The 10,387-nt window shown below is 39.9% G+C and overlaps 1 protein-coding gene across 1 annotated transcript; it reads left to right on the forward strand.

Annotated features, from left to right (window-relative positions):
• Nucleotides 1-4,140: 4,140 nt before the first annotated feature.
• LOC124163043 lies at nt 4,141-5,085 on the forward strand. Its single transcript, XM_046539827.1, has 3 exons — nt 4,141-4,457; nt 4,733-4,819; nt 4,931-5,085. The coding sequence occupies exons 1-3, from the start codon at nt 4,373-4,375 to the stop codon at nt 5,083-5,085; spliced, it is 327 nt and encodes a 108-aa protein (XP_046395783.1). The 5' UTR covers nt 4,141-4,372.
• The last annotated feature ends 5,302 nt before the right edge of the window (nt 5,086-10,387 follow it).

Raw genomic sequence — 10,387 nt, forward strand, 5'->3', positions numbered from 1 at the left:
TTGAGCTCTTGTTTAAATGAGCAGATGATTCCGTTTACAGAGCCATTCTATTACTGAAGATTTCGCTACGAAGATACGATTTTTCCATGAAAATTTCCAGTTAACCATCCTCACCAATCATGACTAATACTTACCAATCCATTTCATCAATACTTGAAAGTCACATGTTCCTGCAAAGGAATGTAATGCAACAGTGCGTCGTTTTGGTGTCAGTCAGTGACGATTGACATTCATTTTTTTTCGCTGACCGAAAACGAAGGATGCGGGAGATAAATCGTTTCGTATCCTAATCAAGTCCATCACAAGGATGAAAGATCAGAATAAAAAAATTCTCTGGAATTCACCGTTTTTGCTCTTGAGCGCCGTCACTGACTGACATTTTAAGCTTTGGTAGTGCTCAGGTTTCAAATTTTGGTGCGTGCGCTTCATTGGCCTCGACTGGTACACTGAATTTGTGGCATAATCTGTTCCTCGAGTAATAATACCATATAAGTTTTAATGTTCTCAGTAAATTATTTGTTTACACAGCGGAGTATTTCATTTTTTTGCTAATTGTTGCCTTCGGCATGCCGCTTGCAACGTCACCTTCATTGTCGTCGCGTCGCTTCGGTACGTTTGTTGTGAAAGCGGGACATAGGAGTGGAATGATTGTTGAGATCTGAAATCCTTAAAATTACCATCTGTCAGGATTGATTCAGATGGCAAAGACGGGAGCTGAAAGACAGGGTGAGCATCGTGAGAGGAAAAAGCGTAGCGGAGAATGCGAGGAATTAAAAAAGAAGAATAGAGAGCGGCAATGAAATCGTAACAGATCATGGCAAGGGTGGTGTTAATGTAGTTGAGGGCAAAGGCAGAAACATGACCTGGGAAGCTTTTAAGTCAGGTTCTCCTGTGATAAATGCAGTGCAAGTGTGCAATTAAAACAGCAAGAAAATAAAATTTGCAGAGATCCCTGTACAGTGTACACGGCATTTCTCCCTCCAATGAAATGCTGGAATAACAGTGGCACGGAATTTAACCCATACAACATACACTCTTTGTTCACCATGTGGAGTTAGTTGCTATAAATATAATTAAGATGTCCCTTAGATAATAGATCACAGTGCTAGGCGTACTCACTATTTTAAGCGAGACCAAAGAAATGGAAGCAAAAGTACTGGATATAATACATACTATGTGCTTACGTTTCAATGAGGTAGCCAAGAATTTCGTACGGGGGGGTGGGGGGGGGGGGGTCCGATACAGGGGGAAATTTTTTTAAAACAGGGTATAAGGTAAGGGTTTTTAAACTTATGTTAACACTTTTTCTGAAGGAAAATAATTGTTTTTTATATTTCGGGGGGCGGGGTCCGGACCCCCTGGACGTACCCCTGGGCATACCTCCTGGCTATACCACTCTTAGGTTTCTTTTATATGAATTTCTGGGTTCAATATGTATATTTTGCAATGCTCATTCCATGAACAAGAAAAGTTAACAAGCGTCAAATCACATGTGTCAGTCAGTGACAATTCCCGTCAGTCAGTGACGCTCCATTTTTATGACCAAAGAGAGGAAACCATTACTTACACAAAGTCACGATTTTTCATACATTTAAAAAACACCTAGAACTAATTTACGTATTTCGTGGATTTTCTTTATCATGAATAATTTCAGAGCAATCATAAGAAACGTGACCATGTCAAAAAACGGAGTTTTATTTTTGTCAGTCAGTGACGACGACTTTGAAGTTTAAAATCTCCGGTTCTACAGGGGTCACAGGGTGGTACCAAAGGCAGTGTATGCTTTCACTAACTTATTTTTGGAGGAATCTTCCAGAAAGTTCCTACATTGATTTGTATTGAGTCAAAGGGGAAATATATGAACAAAAACTGGGTGTAACGGTCAGTCAGTGACGCGTAGAAACGCTCACATACCGCAAGTCGCATGAGGGTCGTTTGTTTCCAATGGCAACTGGAACATGGAGTGTGCCGTGGTTCCACCCAGATGATTTAACGCGGCTATACCCGTGGACGCTGTACACAACACAACTTCGCCTTCGGAACGTAATCTGGCCATGTAGTGCAAAACTACGGTTTTACCTGTACCGCTGGGCCCTTCGATGAAAAAACTTTGTTCGCCTGTTCTTCTGTGACGGCATTGATGATAGCATCCGACACACTCAATAGCTCTTCCGTTAGTTTAGGTCTCCATTCCTCGGCCGACCTGGTAGCGTCTTCGGCATCCCATCGCGTGACTTCTCTTCCCAATTCAGTGGAGACATCTTCGACTTCCGGGTGTCGTATCCCGCTCGTCTTCGAACGAGATATTAGCGACAATACGAACGTCTCTCGGACGGAAGGATCTGGTGCCGGAAATAAAAGGAGTCACTCTGAATAAAAAGCAGTGACTTTATTCCCCTTTCTTATGAACAAATATGTCCCCAGCCTCCTGGCCGGTCAGCTCAGCCAGTCGCCACGCCACAACTCAGCCCCGAGCCAAGCTAGGCATACCCTTTTAATCTATCTAACCCGGAAGGTCCAAAAAAACCCTCTTATCTACCCCTGGACCGACATCCGCCGATCACGAGCGGGTCCTCTCGTAGACTTGCACTTTGGACTAGCAAGCCTACGTGCCGACTAACGCGTAGCAATGGCTGCTGGATGGTACACGGGAGACCAAGTCCCGCAGGCATCTTGCATGAGGACGAAGCGTGTGGTCGATGTTGCATAAGGCACGGTAGTGCGCAACCCTCGCAATGTCTTCATTGCCCATGTAATCCTCACTGAGGGCATCTTTGAATTTGTGCCAAAGAATGACTGCCGGAGCTCCAAACATGATTAAGGCGAAAAATAATTGCCGGAGTCCTCGTCCCGTCTTGAAAGCCGACGCCTCTTGAAGGGCGTGATCAAATTCAGATTGTTCGTCAAGTAGTCCTCTGGCCATCGCTGCTTCTTGAAATGTGGCGTGAATGACTCCATCTACCGCGCGCAGATCCTCGTAACTCCTGCAGGGAAATTTAACCAACAACATCCTGAGGAAAAATAACTTTCCCAGTGTGGGCGACAACCACCGAAGTCGTGCAACGCAATTCCCACGCTGGCGCTTCTTCAAGAAATGCCTTCCATTTGCAAATGGTTCATTTCCTCTATTCTCGCTGGTTTCAACGATGAATTACTCGTAAAATTCTAAATATGTCAAGGGTGTCAACTCCGGGGTGTTCGTTCTGTTGAGGTATAGCCAAAGGTTGGACCTCTGACCTTTGCAGCGCTTCTATTTCCTGTCCTGGTTGAAATATCACGTTTTCCTCCTGTTCGAGATGGATAGGCAGATTGATGACTGTGGGCTCCCGGCAACTGATGTCATATTCTAAAATTCTCCGTAATGCCTCGCATCCGCTTATGTATGGCAAGTTTGCGTAGTTTTCCACCTCGTCCCGGTGTTGTTCTTCCACGATTGCTACTCGCGCGCGGTCGGGACCCTTATTAATGCATTTAAAAAGATATTTTATCACCCTTTGACTTGTCGCGACAGCGAATTCTAAATTGCAGTGGCATTCCATCATTAGTATAACCGCAGGATTGTAGGGGACGATCCAGTTATCCGTGATTACACGATTTCTTCTGATCTCTACGGACTCCTCTCGCGGTCTACGGTAGAGCGTGAAACCCCTGCAGTCCGCGTTCGTGACGTCGTTTTCCGCCCTCGGGAAAGGCTTCGAGCATTTTCCAGTGTCTTTATCCATGCACGGCGCATTCGGATACTCAATGGGCGCATTCAGCCGACGGAGCAGCTCCGGATCCGCTCCGGAGCGATTCGGCTGAATGCGTGCGCTCAGTAGACGCTCAGTGAGAGCGGTCGGCCATCTTTCTGAGCGTAATAAATCATCGCTCAGTGCTCACGGAGCGGCAAAATATGGCGGAAATTTGAAGAGTATGTGTGTTATGTTGTATGCGTGTTGTTATGCAAGAATTTATTTGTCAACAAATTGTGCAATATAAAATCTTCAGTTTGACGAGTAAGTAACGAATATTTTAATTTAGTTCAAAAATAATTCTCATTAGTATTCGTAATACTGACGAAAATCCAGCTCTGCTGCCAGAATAATAGGCGATTAAACTTATTTACGACAGTGAATTCTTCAGTCACATCTTCCGCAGCTGCACATAGTAGGAAGGTTTGTAATGACGATTTTGTCCCTCGTGGTATAATACCTTCATACTGAATATAGAGGTTAGAATAATTGCCAAATCTCAAAATTTAACAATTTTCGTGATATCTATTGAAATGTTTACTCATCTAGTGTAGGGTATTTCTATGATGAAGATGCACTAAACATCGAATAAGATATTTGAATGAGTTCTCTCATTTTTAAATGTTTCTTTCAGTAAATCTATGGAGCAGACAATACTGTATGACCTAAATGGCAGTCGGTATGCCATCACGGATAGGGAGGAAATACATAAAAGAATTCAGGAAGGTAAATTTATTTTTTGCTACTTATCATTTGCATATTTTTATAGTAGTTGAATATTTTATGATGCCTGGAAAGTGGGATTCTAATATACATATTTAGGAGATAAATATTCAGCAGTTGAGTAAATTCATTTTCAAATGAATCATAGCACCATATCCGGTGAGTTTTGATCATACATTATGGTATACAGGTAACATCTAGAAATACCAAGTTAGAGCTAATCAAATCATAAGTGATATTGGAACTTTGGGTTGCATTTAATATTTATCGTTTCACAGATGCGGCTTTTGCCGATGAATATTTTAAGGGGAATTTAGCATCAGCTGAGCTACAGACTCCGTCCACAGAGGCAAGCTCGTGTGCAGGTTGGTAACAGTTAAAAAAAAATTAAAATACTGTAACAGCCAATCTGATTCTCTTGAAATACATGAAATTTAATAACATGAATCTTTACAAACAATATAATCGCTTTTTAGGTCCGAACTGGAAGAAAGAGCAGACCCTCTTGCTTTTGGAGGAGTATAGGAGGAGAGTAGACTCATTTAGAGATCCAAAAATTAAAAAAAAAGATTTATGGCAGGAAATTTCCAGAACTTTTACTGAAAAAGGCTACAATAGGGAAGTGCACTAATTTTTTTTTATTGCTGAATTTGAAAGTTTAGCCTAAAAAAGAAACATTAGTTTAGTCACTTTTATTTCCTGCATATGGGGTATGCACTTTAAAACGTTTTGAAAGTCGGAAAATTTCATGTTGCGCTGAAACACAGTGCCTCCATCTTGATTGAGATGTGACGTCACAAGGCAGTAGTCACCAGTGGAGTATCGCTGTATTCCGTCGCCTTCTTTAGCGCGGCGAGAGTTTCCGGGAATCGGTGGAGTTTGCTTCCTAAAAATGTCGTCTAGTACCGAAAACATGAATTCAAAATGGAATTATAAATGATTTTTTGTTCCAAATTTCATCTCGACGTCGAAACAAAAGCCTGGAGAAGATATTCATTCCCGTAAGCACAAGCTATACGGAATAAATGGTTCAAGGCTGCTCCTGACTCTTACTAATCGATGATAATCAGTTTTGAAGTTCATTTGAAGGTATTGTAAGATCAAATTGACATTTATATTATAATAATTTACTTAATAGGTACCTCAGTCACACCAGAAAGTGTGTTGAGTCAAAATATAGCATCTTCCGCGTAGACCTACGTAATTTATAAACTGAAAGTAGTTTGGTTAAAGAATTATGGCGCGACTGTTATTTTACACGACCGGGCAAAATGCGTACTTTGCCCATGATATGTGCATATATGATAACAAACGATTTTTGTTAAAGTTAATCTTTATTTGTTGAAATTAGTACATTTATAGGAGATAAAGATATAAAGGTACACGGCAGGTCGCGCGGCGTAATTTGTACTCCACTGGTGACGGGTTCATCTTGCTGATCTAAAAAATTATCTACAATACCTCGAACTTTGAAAACTCGCAATATAGGCAGTCAAAGTACATTGTAGGAATACACGAGACCATTCTAGCACAGAATGTAAGTACAATGTTGAAATCCTTGGTTTTCAAAGATTGACCTTTTTTTTAACACGCCAGCGCGCCCGGTCCAGGGTTATCAACTTTTATTTCATCCTATTTGTTAATTGAAATTATGCTTCGGAATGGTTCTTTTAGCACTGCTACTGAGGTAAACTGGTAGGTACTGAGTACAAGGTACTGAGGTAGGTACTGAGTAAGTAAACTCCCTTTGGAGCAATGTGAATTACAAGTGTTCGAGATATATGGCATTTTATATTCGCTTTGTGTTCTTATTAATTATGTCTGTACGCATATTGTTGCTTGCCGCGAGCCTTTAATGGTATGTGCTCTTGCAAGAGTGGTTTTCATTTTTAATGTGGAAGTTGGTCAGTATAAGCAAAGAAAAAAATTAACATTTTAGCGCACACCAACCCTTGTAGTCATCGTACCTCTGCGTTTGTAATGACACTGCTAAAATACCTTAACGCCATTATGATGATAAAAAAATTGTCTCATGTCAATGATTGCTGCAATTATAATTAATGATAAACTTGACGCCGAATGACCACAATGAAGACAACAAAAAATAATGCCGTGACATAGTCTGATCCTATGGGTGGAAATCTTTCCTTGTAATCGTACACGCTACCACTTCACCAACCGACCCATTAAGTATCGGAGGATATTTTAAATTTATATATATGACTTGTGAAAAGTAACGCATGAAAATTAATTAATTACAGCCTAACTAAGGCCCTAATTGAAAAAGATGGAGCATGGTACGTGGTCTCCCCATGTTAGCCTCAACGTCTCGCATTTCTAAGGACCGTTGAACCTGTCCTCCTTTTTCAAAAATTCAGTGACCATAAATACATCAAAGTTTGGTATACCATTTACAAATCGTTGGAATTTTCCTTCTCCCAACCAAGATTATCTTTTCTTGAACCCATCCTGGACAGCGAACCATTGCAACAACCAGCCAGCACGGAAATAAGGCTAACATCCCATGATTCTAGTTGCGAAGGGCGAACGTTCCGGCCGGCGTGAATACATACGCAACGAATAAGTCTTGCAGCAAACGTCTGAAATAGGTTTATTAGTTTGACTAGGTTCTTACAAAAAACGTTTTGGCATGATAAACGGCACTGTGCCAAAATATACCCAGTGAAAAATAAATACCATTATCTATTTATTAAAGATTCAATGTGCTATTCGTACTACTCTTTCCAAACTTGAAGTTGACACGTAAATGAATATTAATATATTATGCAATGATGAAGTCATTTACTCAAAAGAGAAGCAGCCACATATATATTCTGAAGATATTTTATGACAGCAAAATACGGACACCCTCAAATTCTGTAATTTTTCTATGCAATAATACTGGTAGAACTAAACGGCGTAGAAGCTGCCTTCTGCTACTGCCTTGTGACGTCACGGCCAATATTCAACATGGACACCCGTTTTAGCGGCCTTTGAATTTTTCCATATTTCGGACGGTCATCTCGAATCAAGTATTCACTATTAGGATTTAAACTGTGGTTTTATGACATTATGTTATTCTGAACTCTAATTTAAAAAATGTGTTTGGTGCATTTGAAACACTAGTGTACTTCCCTATTTCTCCGAAGATGTTTTGGACAAAAAATTTAGAAATCTTAAAAGAACATTTACCAGCCTCAAAGACAACCATAAAAATTCTGGCCGAAATAGTGTACGGTGGGAGCATTACGATTTTTTCCTTGACCTTTTTGCCAATGACCGGACCGTAAATATTTCAAACATAATAAGTTCCAGCATTATTACAGACACCTCACCAACACGCCATCAGCCCCTACCCACAGAACCACAGCCTTCAACTTCCCACCCCCTTCCAGAAATAGATGCCGAATCCTCACCCAGCTTACATAAGAAAAGAGCCATGCCACCAAAAAAACACCTTCAACAAGAAAAACTTGATGCTTACCGTAAAATGCAATTGGATGTTGAAAAGGAAAAATTAAATGAATTAAAAAAATTAGTTTCAGCAATTGAAAAAAATAATGCGATCCAAGAGGAAAGAAATCAAATTTTAAAGTGTATTGCTGAAAACATGAAAAAATTATATATATTACATTGAAATTATTTAAATCCTTCGTTATTTAATGATGTATGCCTTGTTCTTTGAAATTGTTCTTTTACTTATTAAACTCTCACTAATAAATCTACGATATAATTTCTTTTGTGCTGCCCTCTTTCATTTCCTTCCCTTTCATTGGGCATCATCTCTGCTGGAACCTCTTCTGCTGCTTCTTCCTCTAAGAATTCTTCCTCATTTAGCCGCTCATTATTTAAAATAAAATTGTGCAGAATACAACAAACTGCGACTGTCTTATTAATAAGGAGTTCATCACTCATGTCTAGGTACTTAAGGCGACGAAATTTTCCTTTCAATAGTCCAAAAGCTCTCTCAATTATGCAGCGTATTTTGCTCAGTTTAGTGTTGTAATTCACTGTTGCAGCATTAAGGTGTCCATTATTACGGAAAGGAGTCAGTAGGGAGCCAAGGAGGGGATATGCACTATCGCCAATTAAGTGGTTTTCAGGTGATATCAGAGGATGGGCAGCATTCATCATTTGTCTGTACAGGGGGGAATTTCGAAAGACTCTTGAGTCGTGCATTCGGCCAGGCATACCCACAGTAATGTTAGTGAATTTCATTTCGTGATCACATACGGCTTGTAAAATTATGGAATTGTATCCTTTCCGATTGTAAAAATCTATTGGGTTGGCCTCAGGTTGTTTTATTGGGATGTGACATCCATCGATGGCTCCTATAACACCAGGCATACCATTCGAGCGTTCCCTAAATACCTGATGAAATAACAGGAGAAAATTGTAATTTTTATAGAACTGAAAATTAGCTGAGCAATTAATAACTCAGGCAGTTTACGTATTACTATTTCTTTCTCTTGTATCAACTTACATTTGCAATGGCTGTGGCTCTTTGCATGTTGGGCCAAGTGATTACATCATCCATCAAATTCATTACACCATCAACAATTTGACTATATATTGCATGAGCTGAACTTGGGGCAAGACCAAATCTATCTCCTGCAGCTAAAAAACTCTCTGGCTTGGCCAGAAGCCAGATTCCCAAAAGAACCTTTTTCTCGGAAGGTATTATATGGACTTGCGGGTTATTTTGCCTCCCCAAGGCAAGTGTTAATAGCTGACAACAAAAAAATTTGTGTTTAAAATTCCATGTGCAGTTTAATAAGTAAGATGCACTTATAAATTCTTATGCTGAAATATATTTTCTACATCACATTTCTCTGAAGGATTGGGATAAACCGTTTAAAATGTGAAATAATAACGTATGTGCAGCTTAGTGGACAATGGTATCTAAAGATATGTTTGTGATAAAGTTAAAAGGTATACTTATACTGAAGACTACTATGAAAAGCCATATCCCTACCTCAAATGTTTGTCGCTGCATCCTGAAATGACGATAAAAATCGTCCATTGTGTATCGAGGAATGGTTTCCTCGAAGTAGTTTTCATTTCGAGGGGGTACATCTCCGTTATTACGAATTATGTCCCTTCTGTTATCGTCAAATTCGCCGATTACGGCATTTGCAATATCTGGATAATTCAAATCTTGATCTAGAAATCCTATTGCAGCTAATAGCGCTTGCTGATCCATAATATTATATGTTTGCTGTCAATTTAGAATGCAGCACAGACGCCACTTCGAAAATCTTCAAAACAAACTTCCCGCTCCGGATCGTAGCAACTGAGCTTCTCATTCACCGGAATGAGAGCGCTCTTTCGGAGCGCTCGGAAACCTACCCTTGAGCCGCTCCAGAGCGGCTCCGACGGCTGAATGCGCCCAATGTCACAGGGACCGTGAACTATGTCCTGCAGTACCAGCTCTCTCGGTCTGCCGTTGGCCTCTTCCCTCGATGGAATGGATGCCCTGACAAATGAATCACAATTTCGATTTCACTGGTCATTTGAGGAATTGGTGGTCACTGTCTACGACTGAAGGGTCGTGAAAAATACGGTAATAATGTGTAGTAACCCAAAATTTCTTAATAGTATTTGGTTCTATTTGTATTTTTTCGATTTCTTTAGCATTACTAATTAGTTTTCGTGTTGTTTGGAAAAATATGAACCTGCTTTCTTCAGCAAACGACTGCCTCTCTTAAAATATATGAATAGGATTTACTTACCTTCTTATGTATTATTCGTTCATTTTAAACGTCCCAAAAACGGCACAAAGGTTTATTTTTGCATTGGGTGAAGTAAACGAATAAATTATTAAAAATAAAAAAACATTGACAAGAAAATAAAAACAAAAACAACAGGTCTTATATGGATCAACGAAATTCCGGGAAATTTGGGCACATATTAGCAGAGGTGACTAGAGAGAG

This window comes from Ischnura elegans, chromosome 7, assembly GCF_921293095.1.
Source record: "Ischnura elegans chromosome 7, ioIscEleg1.1, whole genome shotgun sequence".
NCBI lineage: Eukaryota > Metazoa > Arthropoda > Insecta > Odonata > Coenagrionidae > Ischnura > Ischnura elegans.